Raw genomic sequence first — 23,366 nt, 5'->3', positions numbered from 1 at the left:
AGTGTGGTACCTACATATCGTCCGTCGCGGTCATAATGATAAGATTCTTATCATTTTTACGAGAACATTATTAGATATAACAATGAATTAAAAAAAAGATATATAATAGAATTAGATTATAAAAAAGTATCTATTCCTACGATACAATGTATCTTTTCTTCTATTTTTTTTAATGAAAAGTGAGTCAAAACATGGAAATATTAGAAAAACATGAGAAAGGTATAAACCCTTTTGTTCGTTCTTGTTCATCTTCTTTCTCTCTGTCTTGTCTTGATTAGATATTGATATTGATCTTTTGCACGGAAATCCATATGCATGTATCTTTTATACCAAAAAAAAAAAAAACAAGTATCTTGACCAAGAAAAATTCTTTCCCATATTGCACACCTAAATGAAAATTTCCTTCCCCCTTCTTCATCTTATTTCTCTTCCATGAGCAAACCTAACATACAACATATTTATATGAATCGTGCCTTCACTATAAAGTTCTTTCTGATGTGTATAGAATGTATGGGGAGAGTACTGTTGCAAGTTTCATCAAAAAGATTAATTGACGCAACAAAATATTGTATCTTTCTTGTAAGGTACCTCTCGTAAGTATAGTTTCTTTCGTGTAGATACATTATGATGAACATCATAAAGAAAAGAACTATCTGAAAAAAATCCAGACATCTGGCCAAAGATGTTCTTCTTCCTCCATTCAGAAATCGGGAGAAACTATGGAAGAAGCGCGAGGAGGAACATCATAAACCAATAATCATGTTCGCGAAGATGACGACGACGGCGATGTTGATGATGATCCTTCAAAACGCGCGATGACGAGGTCAACAATTTTTTCCTGTTTCCTTAAAAAAATTAAAAAAAAAAAAAAAAACAAAAGATTCAAGAAAAGGGATATTTAAAAGTGTTGCGTGTGTGTGTCAAAGGAGGAGGAACTCTTCATCATACTAAGCGATTTATTTCTGCTTCGTTAGATCTGATTATAGTTTTTGATGAGTTGTTGTCCTTGTTTTTTCTTTTTTTTTGTCTTGTGCGTTGTTTTTCTTTATTTCGTTCCGGGATATGTGTAAATTTCTCGTGGACATCATTAATTATGTTTTTTTTCGTCTGTTTCTATGACTGGACGAAGCTTGAGTGCCTTATGGAATCGCGGATGTATTTATTCATTTGAGAACTAGACGTGGGAAAGCCTGAGATTTTCTTTGCAAGAGTGCAGAAAATGGATTACTTTAGACAGTTACAGTGATTTTGGAATAATTTATGATCATAAGGTTACTAGCAACATGTTGCAAAAAAATTTTACTGACAAAATTAGCTTACAATTTTTGTGAAAGTTAACAAAAAATAATTGAAACATCTTACTGTCAAGAATTTCTAGCAGCCTTTGTAGATTTGATAGCTAAAAGGTCAAATATCTAGATAACAACATGTTGCAGCAACTTTTTGTTTTTCTAAAAATAATTTCATTTTTCAAAATTTAGAAACATTGAAAAAAAAAAGATTTTCTAATAGTTCAAACAAATGGTGTAGGAAATCTTGAGAAATTTGAAACAGACAACATGTTTCAGCAACAATTGTCGTTTTTGTTGTTACTTCTTTTTGCAGTTTACAGTTTTTTATTGTAACAAAACTTCAGTATTAAAGCACTAAAAACATGCATTGCCATTACCATAAGCCAGTCTTTTATATTTCAATCGTTATATGCAATTTTGTCAGCACTTAAATGTGAGTAGACACGAAGACAGCATTTGCAAAACAAAAATGTTGCCAGATATGTACATTTAATCAAAAAATACTTTCAATTCAACCAAACCCACTCAAAAGCTACACCCAAATTGAGATGTAATTTCAAACGATTAAATAAATTTGTAACAAATTTTTGCGGTTTGATCTTCATAACTTCCCTCTTAATGACTCTCTTTAACCACTAAGTTAATTACTTAACTTCCTAACCGCAAATTGTTTTGTTTTGTTCTTTTTTTATTGTAAACAATTCTTTTGGTATGATTCATATAAATTAAAAACTAAATGTGTGAGAAATTGGGTTTAATTCTTCTAACCTGTTAACAATTTTTTTCATTTTTTGCGCGAAGAAAGAAAAATAAAAAACCATTGCATGCTACTATAGTTGTCGTGGGAATCGTAAAAAAAAACTAAACAAAACGCAAATTCCATTAAAAAAAAAAAAAAACACACAACAACCAACAACATACAAGAGTTTTAAAAGAAAACTAGTTATCCATAACGCCGCAGAGAAAGACCTTCAATTAAAAAGGTGTGTGTAATCTTCATTTAATTAGTCTTCATGCGTCAGAGCATGTTACATTGAAACAACACATTTTTTTATGATTTTGGTTGAATGTCTTGAAAATTAACGAGCTTGTTAAGTCATATTCATGGGTGTAGATTGTTTTTTTTAAGACAGTAATTTGAGGTTCTGTTGTGATTTATGGAAATAGCAACAAAATGTTTCTGCAACATGTTGCAAAGTTGGTGCCTGAGCTATGAACTTCTTATATTTATGCAGAAAACACACAAAAAATTTGGTATTCAGCTTTATTCAGACAATGCTTTTGGTGTTGAAATAGTTTGTAAATTAACTGTGACAGAAACAAGTAGTGTTCCTGCAACAATATGTGTGAAATGAATGTTGGTTCCCTTGAACATCATTAAAAACTTCTTTAAATTCATTCTTAACCAAACGAAAACATTTTCCGATAGAAAAAACATGAGAAATCAAAACACTCCTCTTAGCAACATGTTGCCAGGAACACAAAAAATCGAATTAACTGAAGGAATTAAACAATAAAAATATTATTTGTTTACCCAATCGTTTCCATTAACCAGTCTAAATGTCCCAATTTACATTTCTTATCCTAAGCACACAAATATAAAAAATATATTGCACATAAGATGTATCCTTTTTATTGCAAATGTTGCTAAGGGTAAATCCTTAAAAATGCAAAATTTTTCATTCCTCTTTTTACGATGGAGAGTTTCGTAATGCTGTTAATGCTCATTCAAACTGTTTACAACATTGACCATTAAATGGTTAAGAAAAAGTTACCTAAAGCCCCCCCATTAGAGAAGCTATCATATTGCAATAAAATTCCATTAAACAGATAATAAGGATTTAAATTTTTTGCACATTCATGTGAATATTTACGAGTATTTATGTTAGACTCACTGATTTTTATTGCGTTTTAGCATCATTTTCAACATCATTTCAATCCCCCTCCACTTTTCCAACAAACTTAAGTTGATATAATTCATTTGATATTCTCAACATGTTGAAATCAATAACTTGAAAATAATTCATGGCTTACATTCAAATTAGGATTGGAAATTGAACTGATATACAATTCCACACACGGAATATACACGAGTTGGATATTATTTTTGCTTTTTGCTTACAGTTCAGTTGAAGAGGGGGATGTTTGTGACAAATTGTCTACTACTTGGCCAAGTCGATAAAAAACGCATTAAACTATACACAAGAGAGTATCAGGTTGTGGCATTTTTATTCTATGACAAGTTGTTAAAAAAGAGGGGACTGAAAAGAGGGGGTAAGGTGAATTATGGAAAAAATATGCCATCTATTTTCTAGCCTCCCCGGTTTTTTTTTATGATTATGATAACTAGCGAAAGATGAGACAAAGATTCAAAGGACAAACTGTATTATTTTTTTGTCTTAATGTCAAAATAATACAAACCTCAAGATAAAGGAGGGGGATATCAAAATAAAAAAAAAGAGACAAACCAAAAGGATGTCAAAACGAGGGCAGTCTTGAGATACACACAAACGCACAGGAGATTTTTGTATTCTTTTTTGTATCTGTATTGCCGTCGTCGTCGTTGTCCTGGAAGATAATTCATCTTTTGGCTTCAGATGCTTTTTTCTTCTTGCAACTTTTTTGTTTTTAATAATTTTTTTTGTGTGCTGTTTTGTGATAGAAACTGCGTTTGACTTTTTGTGTCCCCAAATATGCCAGTTTGTGTTTTGTTTGTAATTTGTCAAGGATTTATATAAAAATACAAAAAATAGAAATGTATCTTGGACATTTTTTTCTTCTTCATTGTCTCTTGAAAACTTCTGCCAAAAAAAGGCTAAGAAAACATTTGACTGGGGTAATGAGGCTTTGAACTTTTAATGATTTTATAGTTTCCAGTTAAGATTTATGTCAAATAATGTAAATGTTGCAATTTTGTTCGATAGAATTAAAAAATACACCTTTCTTGTCTATAGCAACATGTTGCTAAGATTTTTGAAAAAAAATTTGTATCTTTTATTCCAAGGAACATTTATTTTTTGTGAAAGAATTTAAGTAGGTAAGTCTGCAACATGTTGCTTTAAATTTTTTCCTGTGTAATCATGTGCAACATTTTGCTAGGTTTTAAAAATCGTTTGCCAATATCAATCCATTTTAAAAGAATGTTGATAGAACACAAATTCTATAATTCCAGAAATTTTCTTCCAACATTTTGGTGCACGTTCTGTGAATAATACTAAGCAACATGTTGATGAATCTTAAGCATAAAAGCTCCAGATTAGTTTGAAAAATCTCTACATCTCAAAAACATACAAACCTTCAGTTTTAATATTTGTATATAACAATATGTTGCTAAACATGTTGCTTAAATATATTGCATCCTATGCATATATTCGTACAGGAGGAGTACAAAATTGGTCATCAACAATTTTCTCTAATAAGAAGAAATTTGTCCAAAAAGTTCTTAGCAACATGTTGCAACAAGAACTCAATTACAAAACCGCTCTATTTCATTTCAATTTTAATGAATAAATTGTAAACATGTAAGCATGCATGTCTTCAAAAACAAGGAAACCGTAAAATAGCAATCTGTCTTCACTTAATTTACCATGTCTCCTAGACACATTGCGCATAAATATGAATAGGTATCTGATAAATATGTGGTATTCCATGATCCATCTGACAGTTCTCAACTGTGTGCTCACATATAGTTAATGGATTATCACATAGACACATCATATCAAAGTCACCTTTTTTTTTTGTATTCTTTCTTCTTGTTAAAGTTGGCTGGGGTTGGAGAAAAAACAAAATATAAAAAAAAAAATCCTCATCATCTCTGAGATACAAAAATGCACTCAAGCATGTGGAAAAAGTATAACTGCAAAAATAAAAAAAATTAAATAAGTTCTTCTCAGATAGAGCAAGCTCTCTAAAGGTATGTGTGTGTATCTCTATAAGATACACAATGAGTGCGGCGCGCATGCGCACACTTAACGCCAAAACATTTAAGGAAGTCTCCTCGCGCACTTCTTCGGGGGGCATTGTAAGAGAGTTAAGATGCCAGAGGGGGTATCTATCTTATACCTTTTTATACAGTTTGATGATAGCATGGCTTACATTTAAGCGCGAAACAGGTTAAATGTGTATAATAGCCAAGTTAATAAGTGCAAAAAAAAAAAACAAGGTAACGCTGCGTTACCATGAGAGATACTTATAATTTTTTTTTCTGTATTTTGTATCTGTGCAACAATTCTGTGCGCTTTTGCCGGGGCAAAACATATATTATACACATAGCTGTCATGCAACCGATATAGTTTCGGTCAATGATCGACTTGGGATGAAGTTTTTTTGTTTTTGTTGTTGTTGTGGAACTACTCTCAAAGTAATTAGCTTCATAACATAATTGTCGGAGTGCATACAAACACCACTTGAACGGAATGAATTGGATATTATGATGCACGGAGGAAGGAAATGCTAGGCTATAGTATCTTGGAAGAAGAGTTATTATGTTAGATAATAATTACAATTTAATGAACGAGCATGAACTTTCTTAGAAGAAAAAATTAAAAAAAAAAAAAATAACGAAGAAAATAGTTCGAAACAGCAGACATTGGAGCCAGTGTTGCTGGCTGAAGGTTGTGATATGGTGGCTAATATGCGCGAGTATATGAGCAAAATTGGGTCAGTTGTTTTGCGCTTAACTCGACGATTAAATTGCACAAAAAAACAGATATGTACTCGACTCGCATCATAGCTGAATGATTCATGATCGCGTTATATGGCAAAGAAGATTCATCGAAAAGATACTTAGATACTTTGGGTGATTCTCAAGAAGAACAAGAAGAAGAAAAAAAGGGATCTCCACCTCACCGCTGCTGCTTGGTGAAATATCTTCTTTTTTTTTGTTGAAATTTTGTATCTTTAAGATACACAGACTATAGAGGTATAAAAGACTAGGAATGCCTGCCTGCCTGATTGTCTGTTCAGATGGTCGCGCTTCTCAAGTCTTCTTCTTCTCAACTCTCATATAGGTGCACCACCGACCGCATCAACCATCATGAATGACTATCCTCCCCTCCATATCGCATCGATTGGGGGGCAACTACAATGACTGCGACGATGACTATACGACTTCGATGAACATAGACAATTTGAAATGCGCTTCTCTTTTGGGGCAGCATCAGGCATGGCTAGGCTATTGGGGAGTTAATGTGCATCGCGCACATCGCAGTCTTGAGATGCGCGATGCGGTGTGGTACCTCATCGTGCACCTTAATTCCTTGCGGGATGCCAAATAGAGTTTTTGTTTTCTTTTTGTTCTGTTTGTGTGTGATGTTGAATAAGTGTGTATTAGTGTGTGCTTTATTGAATCCTATCCAATCTTCTTTCCCCGCTTAGATTGGTACAAAAAACAGGGCTTAGTTAGCTTTCTTTTCTCTTTTGGTTGCTTTTTTGTCTATTTCAATGGAATATAACGTAATTAATTAAACCGTTACCGGAAAGTTGTGTTTTCGATCACGATTCTCCTTCGAAAAAGAGTATCAGCAGCAAGCACAACCTCAGACTCAAACCAAACCAGGGAGCGATTGCAGCAAAACATGGTTGGAAACTAAAAATTTTCTTCGCTTATTTTAAAAGAACTACGTGATCGGTGTTTTGTGCAACTTTTTTCTCCGATATTTCTTCTCTCAGCATTCTTAAACCTCTCTGACTTTTTGTAAAAGATATTTCGATTGGTATTGTATCGAACTGTTTGTATCAATTGATTGTATGGTTATTTGTTAAACATAAAGATTTGAATATGAAAAATGTGTCTCCTCGTTGTCTAATCAAACAAAATAACCCCTCTTTTCTTCTATCTCTATCTCATCTATACAAAGCACAGTTAAAAAGCAAGCTTGGGCTAATTAATTTTGACCTAATGAATCTGTAGCATGTAATTTTTACTACGAGCGAGCTCTTGAGCATACCACCGCTAGCTATAAAACAGAGCGACTCTTCCGCTACAATCTACCTTCTTTGTGGATGAAGTATCTTTTTAACTTTATAGTAGTTGTCTTTAAGGCAGATAGCGCGAGAGAGAGAGTAGTGCAAAAATTTGTCATCCAATGTTGTTTATAATCGTGTGACAGGCTCTTTTGAGCATGACATGACACATTATTAACTATACAACCAGAGTGTGGTAGAAGTAAAAAATTAAAAAAAAAAAAAAAATAAATAAAGGTTCCGTGTTACATGTTTTTGCTTTTTTGTATCTTTTCTCTTGTATCTTTTTTTTGTTTTGTTTTTTTTTTTTTTGAAGTCTTTGTGTATATTAAAGTTGTATCAAAGTGAAAAATGGTTATAGCACTTTGCTTGCACTTTGAAAGATGAATAAATTTCACTATTTTTCTCAAGGATTTTATGAATCTTTTTCCTCAAGTATGTGTAGAAGGGGGATATTATAGGTGTTTTGTTCTCATGGCCCAATTAAAAAAACTCTGCATCACAAAAGAGGGTAAAAAGAAATTCTATATAAATCTATCTATGTCTTATGTCTTGGATGAACGAACTAACTAACTTTATTAAGAAAATGAAACAAAATAACAAATTGATGTATGATCTCGTTTACACTGAAATGAGGAAGAAAAATTATAATAAACCAATTATTATTAGAGATATAACCTATGTGGAAAGAGAATTGAATTCTGAGAAGTAATTTGCATTGAAAACTATATGAAAAGGGTTGAGAAACTTAAATCTAATCAAGTAAGGTGAAAGATTCTACTAGGAAGTTTAATGGGTGATAAATACTGTGTTTAGATACATGTTGATAGGTTTGAAGATAATTTTTACTATAGTTTGCTATTTTTAACTTTATAGGATCGACTTACAAATAAAACCTCAAGCGAAAACCATACCAAACACGATCACACCGATCCGAAGGTTACAAATATGTTTAAGAAAATTCTCAGATACATGTTGATAGAAAGAAAAATTCTGAATTACTTCAAATGTACCCTCAGAAACTTTACAAAAATTATAAGATTCATTTTCAAACAAGTTGATATTTTTTTTAACAAATGATGTTGAGGAACATGTTTACATTCTACTATTTTTGTTTAGATACATATTTCTGGATTAAAAAAAATTATTTCAAAAGTGATCAAATAATTGAAATAAAAAGTATATTATTATGAACTAAACACTACAAAAACTTATAAAAAAAAAGTGCAAAAAAATTTGTAAGAAAATGTTTAGATACATGTTGATTTGTATTATTCGATTCAATTAAATTCTTATCCACGGAATTTGGAAAACTTAAATTTAACAATAAATTATTTGAAGCATTTAGATAAAAAAGATAAAAAAATGTTTAGACACATGTTTATAAACATTTTTAAGAACCCTTTATAAATGACTAATGCTTGATATTTCGACTAATGAGTGTAAATTCAATGATACAATGATTATTTAAAAAAATGCAAGTTTTTAAGAATGATCTGATACATGTTGTTAAAGTCAAAATTGATTTTTAAAACAAAAGTTTCACAAACTTATTTAGCAAAACTCTTTTCTATGCGATAATTTGGCAGTAATATCAAAAATTATAGACACAAATAACACTTTAACACTCCTTCAACTCTCCAAAGTCCAAAAAAATCAATTTTTCATCCAATTAATCATAAAACCAACAAGCTTCAAAAATACAACAAACAACAGCAACAACAAAAAAAAAATCACAACTTATTAATTAAACTTCACGTAATAGATACTCTCTCAAAACTAAGATACAAGTCGTGACATAATCTACCTTTTAATTTAATTAAGTTCTCTCCTCCAAAAACCAGAAAAAAAACCATCAGTTATAGATATAAACCTAGGTAGAGATACTCTCCCGCATCTACGATACAAAAAAAACTTCATTGAACATTATGAGCCGAGTTGAACCAGAAAAAAAAAAAAAAAACAACAACAAAAATAATAATAATAGACCAATTCATCTAAATTGCATAATCGCCTATTGATATTGTCCATGCGAATAATATAAGGTAGATACGATACCTACCTTTTCCTCTCTCCCTGCAAAAATTCAAACTAAAAAAAAAAAACTATCTTTTATAATACAAAAGAGTTGATTCCCATAGTTTTTTTTTGTTGTTGTTGTTTTTGGTTTTGTATATTAAGATGGAAAGAAGAAAAATCGTGTTCCGTAGCGCGACGATATAGTTTTTCATCGATCCCTGAGTCAGTTGTTGTTATGGGTATAGAGGAGAGGTATCATTGTGTCCATTCTATATAGCAAACTCCTGTAGAGGATGATGACAACAACAACAAACAACAACAACAGATAGAGGCTTATACAAGACAACCTGGCTTACTACATGAAATTTAAATAGTTTTCAACCTCAACCATTGATCCCAATTGAGTAGAGTAAAAATAAAATTAAGAAGAGAAACGAACTGGACTTAGAAAAGATACTTAATCTTTTTTTTTAGTTTTGTTGTTTTGAGTTACAATCTCACCATATCCACAAACTTGGTGCATCTTCAATATTTATCCTTCATCATTTTTCAAAAAAGATACAAAAAAAACAAAGATACACGATGGACGAAAAAACCAAAAAAAAAACTATATTCTATCTATCGAAGATTGGTAAGTTGTTTTTGTTTGTCTCGTGTATCGAGTATCCACCCTTTTTCGGTTTTTATTGATATAGAATGTTTCTTTTTTGAGCCACACGATATCTTAAAGATATCTTTCAATAATTGTATCTAAGCACATGTATCTTTTTTTGTATATATCATCATACGGTATATCCCCCAAACCTACTCTATACATGTTGTGGGTAAAGAGATCTTCTCTCTATATATGTAACCATACCACGGAAGATGTGAAGTAAAAAATCGTGACTTGAACAATACCGAACGAAGACGATCACAAACAAGCTAAGTTGTGGGTTAACTTTAACTCCTTCCTTTTGACCGAATGCAGTCATAGTCACACAGAGAGTTCAGATACTCTTTATACTACGAGCAGAAGATACTTTATCCCAGCTAAAGTATTTCAAAAAATAAAAAACAAAAAATCTTCACATACCTCAAAAAAAAAAAAAAATCCTACCTCATCAGAGTTAAGTTTGAGAGGATCGCCTTGCACACACAATAAAGCCTCATGTATCTTAACATTCTCCTAAAAGTATTCAAGTATCGTCTCTGTTTTTTTTTTTTTTTTTTTTTTTATTTAAACTTCCATATAGCACCAGCGAAAGAGTTGAAATTCTTTTAATAATTCCTTCTTTCAAAAGAACAACACACAACACAAAAATTGTATCTTCTTAAAACAAGAAGAACGCATATTGTTGTGCGATGCGATATGCGTGTATACTAGCAAAAAAAACAAAAAAAATAGAGTGTTGCACTGCAAGTATTTCCCAGGAAGTACCTGCACATATATACCTTACCTACCAATCCTTGCTATTAATACAAAATAACATAAAAACAAGAAATAATAAAAATAAAACTAAACGCCTTAAGCTAACGTCTTGCAATGGATCTTCATAATAAAAAAAAAAAAAATTAAAAAAAAAAAAAAAAAAAAAAACCATCTAGTGGGTGGAGTGGGGCATCAAGAGGAATCTCCCCACAAATAATAAAAAAAAAAAAACATAATTTAACTTTATATGCTGGGAACTCTGAATGTATCTTTCTATCTATATACATCTTTTTTTCTGGAGTTACTTTACTTCAGGTTATAGAACAAACAGCGGTCTGGTATTATAGATGATGATGATGAAAAAAAAAAAAACAGAAAAGAAGAAGAAAAATCTAGAGTGAAGACCCTTGAGGTGGTCTTTGACCATTCTTTTATAGTAGATGGAAGGATTTTGTTTGTTCCCGATGTTGGTTGGTGGTTTGTTGTGTGGGAGAAACTAGGTGAAGTGCAGTTTTTTTTTTTTTTTTGTTATTCCTTTGATTTCCAGTTGTAGACGCTCTGCTATTTGGAAGAAAGGGTGTTGGTGGATATTAATCTTAGTTTTTTTTGTGTATTTTGTTGTGTTTGTGGGTAATTTATGGGAAAAGATGTGAAAAAGTACACAGGAAGGGGAGTTAAACCAGATGGGTTTGTAGTTTAAAAATCCTGTTTGAGTTTCAAAAAAAAAAAAAATTTTTTTTTTTTTTTTTTGTTAAATACAAAATTGAATGAAAAATGTTTACAATCTAGCTTACAAACATTTAGCTTAGTGCCGATCAACATGTTTTCAATCGAAAAAATCGAAAATCATATTACTGGTTCAAAATTTTGATTAGTTTGGTTCACAAAAAAAAAAAAAAAATTTTTCAATTCAAGGAAGAAAATTGAAGAATATAGAATTTATTGCAAAAACTTCATAAAATAAAACTTCCTTAAAAGGGTTTACATCCAAATTTTCAACAAAGCCCCTCTCAAAAAGTTAGTTATTAGAATTAATTGTATGTATTACACCTCTAAGTCATAAACAACAAAACTAGGCTGTCTGGTGTTGTATAAAAAAAAATAAAGTACCAAACCTCTTTCGATACCAGAGCAACTATACATTATTATATGCAAATTAATTCTCTTCGAGACTTTGTCGTCGGTCGTCGTCGCTGCTTGTCAGTATTTGTATATAGACTGTGGACTTATTATTTTTTTTTCCTTCTTCGTCTTCAAAACCTATAATTGCTCTGGTGCAATGATCCACGAAGCGATTACAGATTATATCATATGATGCAGAAGTAAATAAAAAAATAAAAAAACAACTACACACAAGTTGAGTAAAAAAGACACACTTCCAATCAGTTAACCAATGCAATATGGAAGTAGCCGCCAAGCCGGTTACCAGAACAACTCAATATTATTACTACTATACTCTGCTCTCAAACGAAGCAAGTCGAGAGGTATTAAGGTTTCCTTGAGACTATTTATATTTTGTCTTCTTGTCTTCATGACATGATGTAAAATAAAAGGGATAAGGACTTTTCAAATCCGACTTCATTTTGTTTCTTACAACAAAAAACATATATTAAAAAAAAAAAAAAGAAGGAGCTTTCCTTCCAAAAGATTACCTACCTAACGAGGTTAGAAAAGCCAGACAATGAGACTTAGGATACGGATACAGACATATACCAGTTAGATGCTTGCTTAACCGCTTAGAATTAGTCTTAGTAGACTTGACGATGCACAATATGGTTGAATAGACATAGAAAATAGAAAAAAAAAAAAAAAAAACAAAAAAAAAATAACCTAACTTACTATGAAACTTTTGTGGTTTCCAGTCGATAGTTAATATTTAGCTCAAACTATACCTACTTTCTCCCGACTGACTCTCTCACTAATTGGATTGGAAATTTTCTAAAGAATTATTGATATTTAGTTCTTTTTTGTGGAAGGAGAAGGAAAAGTTTTTTTTTAATTTTTCATTTATTTTTGGAATAAAAAACAAAAACATGAACAAATCCTAAGGATTTTCTTGTTAGAAACATGAGGTTTTGACTAGTGGATTAGTTTTTTTAGGAGAAATATGAATACAAGGATAAGGACGGAATTTAGAATTTTTTCTAGGAAAATTTGTACACAAGTATTACAAGAGGATATTCCTAAAAAGGATCGATGACTAACAAACATAGAATTTGTGTATGTTACCCCACTTTTGAATACAAAATTAAGAAAATTCAACTAAAAGAACATAAAGCATAAAGCTTGGAAATAAAAGGGTTAGAATTTGGTAATTTTGAAACCTTTCACTTTTAAATTTAGACACTTGATAGGAATTCAAGATAATTCTCCTCAACAAAACTCTTCTATTTCTGAATTGTATATAGGAGTTCAGGATAAAAAAAAAAAAAAACAAAATCATGGTTTCTATTTGGTTATTTTTAAACTTTCAATAGTTTTAGAGAACTAATAAAACTTAAAAGAAAGTACATATTTCACTTCCTTACATGAAATAGAGAACTAAAGGAAGAAAAAAATACAACAAAATGTTTGTTTTTATTCAGTTATAGTGAAGGTTTCTTGTTCTCTAAAAAAACAACTGGCAGTTCTATAAAATTTCACTTTAGAACTTAACTTAGCAATCCGTTTATTTAAGCAACAAAAAATGTACAAGAAACCTTACTCATATTAGTTAGTTTCTATTCGGTTATTTTTTAACTTTGAAGGATTCAAAAGGTTTTAATAGTGATTCAAGACAATTCTGTTCTAAAAGTTATTAATTCTCTTCTGAAGCAAAGAATTTGCAAAAAAAAAAAAAAAAAAAAGAAAGGGTAATTTTTTGGTTATTTTGTAACCCAATTAAGTTATATCACCTAGAAAGACCAATATTTTCAATTTCAACTAAAATAAAATCTTCAAATCAAATCTCAAAGCTTATACCTACTTTATTTCGAAAACAAAAAGTATTTCTCATATTCATTAAACTTACATAAACAAAAATAACTTGAAACAAATGGCAAAAAAAAACCACACACATTTCAAATTGATAGCACAAGTAAACTACATTTTTACGCCTTAATTCCTGACGTAAATTGATTTAATGATATTTTAATTATATTCACATGACGACGTAAGGTTAAGTATAATTTTGACCCTTTCCTGACAGCAGCAGCAAGAGTAAGGTTTTTTTTATATTTTTTTATGAATACTTATAGCCACCATCTTATCGAGTGTCTATAAAATTGAAAGAGAAAATAAATAACACGCAAGTTTTTTTTTTTTTTTTTTTTTGAAAAGTGCAAACTCACACAACAAGTAGACAAAAATATGAAGGAAAAATAAAAACCGGAAGAAATAAGGAACGCACCACACCACCTTGTGGTCTATGGGTTTTTGCGCTTACAACTCTTTGAGAAATTATTGGATTTGTATAGAAACAAAAATAAAAGTTAAAAAAAAAAATTGTCTGCCCATAAGAAGAACATCTCGTAAATTAAAATGCATCGCGCCTTCAACTTTTTTTCGTCTACCTTCTTCCACTTTTTTGAAGTCTTGTAAGTTAGTCTTGTCGGGGATATGGCATCCTTATTGCAGAACTGCAGTTAAATCTTGACTTTGAGAGGTGACTCCATGGTATTCTATGATGATGATGATGATGACGAGGTGATGTAGATGCTTAAGCCCTCTGTGTCTGTGTTTTTTTTTTGTATTTTTCTGTGTTGCATGCCGCCAAATCAAGAAACAACATACAAAACCAACAGATAGACATACCAAAGCCCAACTACTTCTTCTTGGGGTATTCCTTTTTCCTAGAGGATCATCTCAAGTTTTTTTTTTTTTTTTTTTTTTTTTTTAGTGTTTCCATGTCTGTCCATGGGAGTTTAAATTTATGATATCTTAAAATGTTAATCTTTAACAATTATTTTTTGAACAAAACAAATTAAGCCGAAACAGCAAGAGGTAACACAACAAGAAAGCCCCGGAATATTAGAATTCCTATATGTCAACATTAAAAAAATAAAAAAAAAAAAACTTTACTAAAAGACAGACAGAGAGAAAAACCCCATAAGGATAGAGTCACACAAACTGAACCACCATCAGAGAGTTAAGGTATATAAAATGAAACCACTTTTTCCACGGAACTGAAACATTTTACACGGTGCATTAAATTTACGATTATAAAAGTGCACGAGTCCAACATTAGGTTTGGCCATTGCGCCGCGCTCTTGCGCACAATCATAACGAATTTTAAGTGAGAAAAAAAAAAATAAACAACAGCGAAAAGAAGAAAATAATAAAATTATAATAAAAGCGTATCTTTTTGGAGACTTAAATTCAAATACAGAAACGAGTTAGCACTTTTTTTTTGCTATTTTTAATGTTGTGGTTAGTTATGTAATAGGACACCCAATGGGTTTGGGGAAAACAAATATATAAGAGGCCTAACATTTATATGTTTATATGAAAAATAGAGGAAATGGTGAGAAAAGATAAAAAACTTACCATTTTTTTTTCAGATTTTTTACCTGAAAAGAGAAAACAAAAATATCAATTTTTAAAAGAGTTATACATAAATTAAATAGGTTAAAAATATACTAGAACATATTTGGACATCATTTAGAAGCAATAACCAACAAAATTGAGATGTTTTGAGAGTTTTTGTTTTTTTGGACATTAATGCCCCCAGCGATATCTCCGTTGTTTTAAGAGATATTTTAACAAAATAAAATGAATTAGATTGCTGAAATACTCTTCACGATAGAAAGTGAACCAAACTTCCCTCATTTTTACCGAAAGGTTAACAAAAAACAATAAAAAGTACATTTTTCTCAATTAATTTAAACACTTGTAGGCATTAATGCCCCCAGCTGGTTCTTATCTAGTTTGACAGATATCGCAACTAAATTAATTGGATTCTGCTGATAAAATGTTCTTCTAAAAGAGTATATAACCAAATTTTATAAAATATATTTCAATATCCATAAATCAGATCATTGAAAACTACCTTTTTTTTTTCAAAAAATAAAAAAATATTTTTTTTTTCGCCAAGATTAATTCAATTTCGAAATAAAATATTTATTTAATGCCAGTAAAAGGCAAAAATCAAAGATGACAGATATTTTTCATCCAAAAATTGCAACAAAATAAAAAAGTTTGAATGCCATTTTCAATCTTAATTCATTCGTTCTTATCTCACATCATCTGTATAAATACAACCGCTCCACCTCCTTCACCTTTTATGTTTTTTTTTTTTTTGTTTTGCATCTCAAATCAAACCAAATCAATCCACGATGAGCAAAACTAGGGACACGCTTCCACGACACATGTACAACAGCGTTGAATAGCTAAATATCTATCGGCTGCAAGTAGACAGACAAAAAAAAAAATAAAACCTCAAAAAAACGTTAAAAAAAAAAAAAAAAACTCCCTCGCTCATAGCCAAGCTAAGAGATAGATGACTATGACTGGCGACGACGACGACAACAACGTCGCCAAAATACGATGTTCATACAAAAAACTCTTAAAACAGCCAACGGACATAAAGCGCACGACTGACGACGCGACTTGGAATCGTTGGTTTCTATCCACGTCGTCGTCGTCATCATCATATAACCCATAGCGTAGCCGATGACTTGAAAAAAAAAAAAAAAATCCCATACCACGACCATTTAAAGCCCAAGCATCAAAAATAAATTCCAGATAAATATCATTTGCTTCCAAATGGGGTCTCCCACAAGATATACCACCACCGACCGCACCGTGTTGGTCTTCGGTCGAGTATATTTGCACATCAATCCATAAAAACTACAACACATTTCATGTCATTGAACAACTTCAAAGTGCAAAAAAAAAAAAAAAAAGAGATACCTACTCCAAGTGAAATCACCACCAAATTTTACTCCACGAAAAAGATGCATGTCCTTAACGCCTATAAAATTAACTTAATGGGATTCAATTAACAAAGTATCTTTAAGGTTTTTTTTGTATCTTTTTTTTTTTGTTAAAAAAGATCTAGTACCTACCTTTCCTACCAGGCGAAGCACTTCACAAGTCTTGAGATATAACAAAAAAGCCCATCCTAGACAGAAGGGGCTTGTGCCGAATATGTTGTTGTGTTGTGTGTTGTTGGGCAAATTCGTCCCACAAAACTCAGCCACTGATATGAAATGATGTGGTTTACACAAAAAAAATAAAAAAAGAATACCAAAACATTGGCGGCGACTCTACATCGGTTGAGAGCTTGTAGACACTATACGAAACGACGACGACCATAGAACGACGGGCCTATCATAATGTCACATCACACAGCACGACATTAAATAGGATAAGTCACCCATTTCCACATCTCCCAGAGTTGTTTTTTTTTTTTGTATTCTTCTTGGTCTCTTTTTCGGTTTATGATGGTCTTTTTCTCTAGAGTCCATGAGTGTGCCTAAGGTTTTCTTTTTTTTCTGTTTGTTAAAGGTTTCAAGACAGTTTACGATTTAAGAGGATTTAAGTGCAATTTAATGGGAATAAAGTTTGGTTTTGGGCAGAAATTCTTTCAAAGAGCTTTCAAATATTGAAAAAGTAGAGGTCCTTAGAGACAACCTTAAGGTACCCCACCGAAAGTGGTCTTAAATTATATTTTATTGTATAGAAAACCATCAAAATTATCTCTATTTATTACTAAAAATAAAAAAAAAAAAAAAAAGAGCAGGCCCTTAAGGTCTTCCTTGTGGCACCCCACTTTTATTCTTTTTCTTAATTTAAAAACTCATTGTACTAATTTTTTCTTTTTCTATTTACAGGCTGTAAATCATTTTTCAAACGTTCAGTCCGCCGAAATCTAACATATTCATGTCGGGGGAGCAGAAATTGTCCAATTGATCAACATCATCGGAATCAATGTCAATATTGTCGATTACGAAAGTGCCTCAAGATGGGTATGCGGCGAGAAGGTAAGTTTCAATTTCTTTTATTACTTTTTTCTTCCTTCCGTTCTAAATTCTCAAGACAAAGAGGTCAATTAAAAGTCATCGTCTCTCTCTGCAAGCAAGTTGGTAAAAATCACATTGAATTAGAGCGCTCGTCACTTGTTTGGCATTTGACCACATTATTTGGTTATTTGACTTGTGGCCAAAATAACAAATAGTTTTATAGGAAGTTTTTTTTTGTGTTTTTTTTTCTGATTGAAAGGCGAGAATACCTTGATCTGTCAATAAAGTACAAGTGGCCAAGTGGTACTTTGATTAAATCCAATTGGTTAGTGGCACAAGAAAAAAAAATTTTTTTTTACAAAAATAGAAGATTGCATTTTTTTGTCAAATGATACATTGTAGCAGGCACAATGTGAATAGTTCAAGACGTAATTAGACTGTGCTTTGATTGGTACCAACAAAAAAATGTATATTATATTGGGTTATTGTTTGGTTGGGACAAACAATTGCTCAATGGGGTTACTTTTTTGACAAAGGAAGACGCGGAAAATAATCTTCTTACAGAAGGTTCTTGTTTGCAGTTTTTTTTTTTGTCTTCCTTTAAAATATGGTTGCATATGTTACAGACAGTGACTTGTGGAACAGACAAATATTATAAAAAAAGGGGGAAGTGGTTAGGAACACTAATCCGAGAATTTATGGATCTTTTCTTTAAAAACGTATCCCTCTCATGCGCCTAAGACTAGGTATCTGAAAGTTCGTTTTTTTTTTTTTGAAGACACACAAAAGTGAACCTTGCATGTATTTTTTTTTTTTGATCAACAGCGAGGTTACAATCATAATCGAACCAAGTAAAGACGAAAAAAAAAATATGAAACAAAAAGAAAAAATTATAACGATGAAGGGGTCGTGACCAGGTGTATGAGATAAATTTCGCAGATACCAGACAGACAAACAAAAAAAAAAAAGAAACACAACTCGCGCATTCAATAAATCGAATAGTAAAAGAATAAAAACGACTACAAAAAAAAAAAAAATATTATGCAATAAAATACAAAAATATTTATTTTTATACCTAATTCTTTCTTTATCTGTGCTGTGTATTTTGTTCAACGTCAATTTAATTGTCATGATTTAGCACGAGAGATGACTGTGTTGGAATATGGAGAGGCATGTAAGAGAGTTATGTACGTGAAAAGTGAATGTGTCTTGTTTACATGACTTTAGATTGTTTTTTGACATTGTTAGTTTTGTGTATGAGAAGAGAATTGTCATCAAATTCGAAGATGTTCTTGAGTGGCGCCCGGGTGGAAGTCATTTTCATTTTCTTTGACCACGAACACAATGATGTTGAGTATTTTACCGTGATCGGAGGCGTAAAATAACATATTTTTCAAAAAATGGCGCCCGGGTGAAAACTCATAAAGCTGTTCGACTAAATATTTCTTCTTCAAATCTTTAGACTAATGGTTTGTGGCTATATTAGAACAAATATTTAAGGTTCCTATGAGTCAAAGTCTCAATTTCAATCATTTGCCTTAAATGGCGCCCGGGTGAAAATACAAAAAACCTCACAAATTCAATAAAATGTTTGTTCTTGGCACAAAAATTAAGTTTTATGATACAAAATGCATTCTTTGACGCCATTCATATCTCAAAGCTTCTTTTATGCGTTAATTCTAGAGAAAAAATAGCTTGAGATCATTATCCACTAATTCACATATCAATAAAAATCTAATCAAGTTGTAACTTAAAAATTCAAATACGTGTTATTTTTTCGTCTTGTCTCAAAACAACAAAATAACAAAATCATGCATCCTAATGACTTTTTACACAGTTGAAAAATTGCAACATGAAAAATCACATTTAATTTTCTATACCAAGCATTATGATTGCCAACCAATTTGTTAAACTAGTTATTCACATTACATCAAAACCAATCTATCAACACATCATCCATTTAAAAGACTTAGCGCATACACACAGTTGTTCCCCGCATCTAAAACCACAGACGTTTTTTAAAATCTCTGTGTCAAATTAATTACCTCAAATAAAGTCTCTTTGCTGCCGATCATTAAGAAATACACAACTTACTACCAGTTTTGTTGTTATAAATTCATTCGAATTCATTAAGAAAAGATAATAATTCGTTTTTTTTTTTTTTTCTTCTTTTTTTGTATGCCTTCTGTCTTTCTGTAACTTTATTATTTAATTACCATGATCAATGCACACTCAATTGACTTTTATCTGTGTAAGATTCGCATTTAGTCTGGTTAGAAAAAAGAGAAAAATCAATTTTTATTAACTTTGACAGAAGACTCGGTTTTGATGTCATATTCAAAAATATTTGATATTTTAGAGACCAGAAACTTATCATTAATAAAATCATTGTAAATATTTAAGAAAAAAAAAAAACAAAATCTGTGCATTTACAAAAAAAAAAAAAAAACAGCTTAAACACATTTAGGTTAAGATCGATTATAATCAAAGACTACAACTTAAGATACATGAGCTGCACTAAAAGTATCTGTGAGTAGTCTACAAATGTTACATGACATGAAGTATGCCCGCTATATGTGTAAACACATATAATTTTATTACTATTTTTTTTTTTTTGTTCACTGCCCAGAGAGTAATTAAATCAAGCGCGTACTCAATTGTGCTGTTTAGTTTTTTTTTTTTTTTTTTACATTTTTCTATGGTAATTATAGATACTTTCATGGGTTCAATATAATTTGCCTGCAACACACATACACATAGATCTTTATAGATACAACTTGTTCTTGTCCATAGTAAAACAAACACAAAAAAAAAATAGAAATATAAGTCTTGGCAATGTAAAGTTTAATGATAGAAGATAATATTGAATGTTATAATTGGTTAAGGTGATAAAAGTCATATTGAAAGTATCTACATAGAGCTATATGTATACATCTGTATCTTTTTGAGTTCAAAATGCTTAATGAATATTGTTTTTTTAGGCAAAGTGTTTAAACAAAATAGTTGAAAAGATAAGTATCTTAACTATTGGCAGAAACTGGTATGGGTGGTCTGTTAGTTAATTTGCTATAAAAAGAAAACCACTCAATATTTTTAAGAGGTTTTTGGTTTTCTTGAAAGAAACAAGATTTTACTATACAAAAAATATAACGAAACAAAATCCCTGACATATGATGAAAAACCCTTAGAAGAAGAAAAAAAAAAAAAAATAGATTGCATAATAGTTGGTTTTAGAGCGTTCGTTATTTTGCTTTAAAAAGAAAACCGTTTAATAATTTTAAGATATTTTTGGTCAAACATAAAGAGACAAGGTTGTACTACATAAAAAGTACAACGAAACAAAATCCCTAACATATGTTGGAAAACCCTCAGAAGAACAAAAAAAAAAAAAAAAAAAAAAGCAAATTTCTAATTTGTTGGTTTAAAGTATAAATTATCAAATAATAAGAATCAAAGAGTATTTTTGATAGTTTTCACGCCTCTGCTAAATATATCTATGCATAGTTTGTCACACTAACTTCCAAAAACCAAAAATGCTTTTGATTAAAAAAAAAAAAAAATACAAGACTTTTCCACCTCATTAAAATATTGATTTCAATCACGTCTGTCTCAAAAGGGTTAATAAAATGCTCTGAATATGAAAACGCGCTTTCTACCGGAAATACAAAATTTTCCTTAAAAAAAAAAAAAAAAAAAAACAGGAAAAAGAGCACAAAAAAGGACAAAAGTCACTCAAAGCCATTTATCTCCTTAATCACGCGATCTTCCAACACTTGACAAAACACAAGAGAAAAAACAAAAATAAGAACCCCACATCAGTTAAAAAAAACTCAAGAATAACATCCAAATACACAAGTTATTTATCCTTAAGCACGTGCCTTTACATCATTCACATAAGTCTTTTGCCTTGCATCATCAACAACATCATCATCCTGCATCAATTTCATTCACTGATTCTCTTCCCTAAAAAAAATGATTTCAAATAAAAAAAGAAAAAGGAAAAACAAAAAACACTAAACAATCGATTGCGGATGCTGAATTACGCCTGATCTGACCGAAATCTTCAAAACCTTAATCACCCCTCTTGGCCTTTTGTCTTTTTGTTTTCAATTCAATCTTCCTCTCCTCGTCACCATCTCGCGTCTGAGTTCTTTCTCAATTTTTTGTTTTTTTTTATTCATTCTTTGTACTTTGTATAAAAAACCGCATACAGCATCCCGTAAACGGATTTTCTTCATTCATCCTTGATCCTGTTTTTTAGGTTTGTCTTGATATTTCCTACCTGAGAGTTGGAGAATTTTTGCACACAAAGTAATTTAGTGTCAGAAAGGATCGTGACCTTTGAATTTAATAAAATCAAAAAAAAAAAAAAAAAAAAAAAAACTTTCCCATGATTCCTTTTGATACCTGAAATGGGATATCCTACTATTTTGAGATCCTTAAAAGGGACAAAATCAAAACACAATTACGCAAATGTATTGTGTAAATATTAAACAGAATGACCAGTACGACAAATAGTGGACACACAGGAAAGGATTCTTTTTTTTTCTCTTATAATGAAAACGCGGACATCGATTAAAGGATTCCTCATCAACAATGTCCAGAGACCAGTTTAACTGGTTTTGCATTTTTTTAGATCCGTCCTTCGCACCTTAACATTAAATTTTCAAGAAGGGTCAGACAACACAATTCTTGACCACTACTTTAACTTCGAAGGTATCTTCTCTTCCTTGAACTTGACCATTTTTGCATACCTCAGATTCTAGATTTATAGCACGGAACCGTGTGAAGGGACAAACGCGTCCGCTTTTATTCGTTTCATCGTTGTCGAATGAAAGGGAGGATTACGCACCTCTCGGGATTTTGTGTGTTGTCTTTAATATTTATGTGTTGGACATGAAAAAGTGATAAATTCTGTGCTGGTCAAGAAAAGAAATCCCAATCCTGTCTTGTTGATCTCGATGCATATATGCCAACTGAGGCGAGAAAAATAAAAAAAAAAATTTTTTTTTTTTTTTTCAAATCAAAGACGAAGATATAAACTCGTCGATTATTTATGCAAAGCGAAGAGATGGTTGCGTTTTTATTGTTGTGTGTTCGAGCAACCACTGATGATGACCAGGTGGTGGTTTAACGTATAGGAGAGAGGTACATATAATATTCAGATTGCATACAACAATGTTGAACTATTGTCCAACAGGAAAGAAACGATTTCGGCGTCTTCATTCCAACTTTAAAACTTTGAACAGAGAGGAAAAATAAAAAAAATAAACCAAAAAGATTTAAGACAATCGAAAATGAAGATTATGGAAGATGGGTTACAAACAATTGAACTCGCGCGCGCGCGCGCGCTTTCGTTCTCTCTTATTGAAGATTTATCGATTTTGAATGAATTTCAAAATCATTAAATGGTGGAGTATTGTTTGTGTGGTACCTTATGGTTGATTTTTTTTTTGGTTGGCATTTATCATGAATTGCATCATAAAAATTAAATCAGAAAAGAAGACAAAAACAAGAAAATCAGTTCGTGTTGAAAGACAATGACAATATCAAGCATTTCTGTTAAGTGGCGCCCGGGTAAGGAAAAAATATTCCTTTATGATGCTTCGAAAAAGATTTTGTTTAATTTAAGTTCATTAATGATGATACTAAACTGCCAAATACTAAAACTTTTCAATGTCAATAAGTTCCAGCAAAAAAATATAAGTGGCGCCCGGGCAAGAACTCTGAAAAGGTATT

General features: G+C 31.2%; 1 protein-coding gene across 1 annotated transcript in view; it reads left to right on the top strand.

Moving 5' to 3' along the window:
- The window catches only part of LOC129917840 (steroid receptor seven-up, isoforms B/C), a 46,726-nt gene that overhangs the window by 4,253 nt on the left and 19,107 nt on the right, over positions 1-23,366 (top strand). The window contains exon 2 of the mRNA XM_055998022.1: positions 17,499-17,648. Within this exon, the coding sequence (XP_055853997.1) occupies positions 17,499-17,648 (150 nt within the window). The remainder of the gene's footprint in view (positions 1-17,498; positions 17,649-23,366) is intronic.

Source organism: Episyrphus balteatus, chromosome 4 (genome assembly GCF_945859705.1).
Source record: "Episyrphus balteatus chromosome 4, idEpiBalt1.1, whole genome shotgun sequence".
NCBI classification, from domain to species: domain Eukaryota; kingdom Metazoa; phylum Arthropoda; class Insecta; order Diptera; family Syrphidae; genus Episyrphus; species Episyrphus balteatus.
The sequence above is the reverse complement of the archived record's forward strand: the minus strand, read 5'-3'. Positions and strand labels throughout refer to the sequence as shown.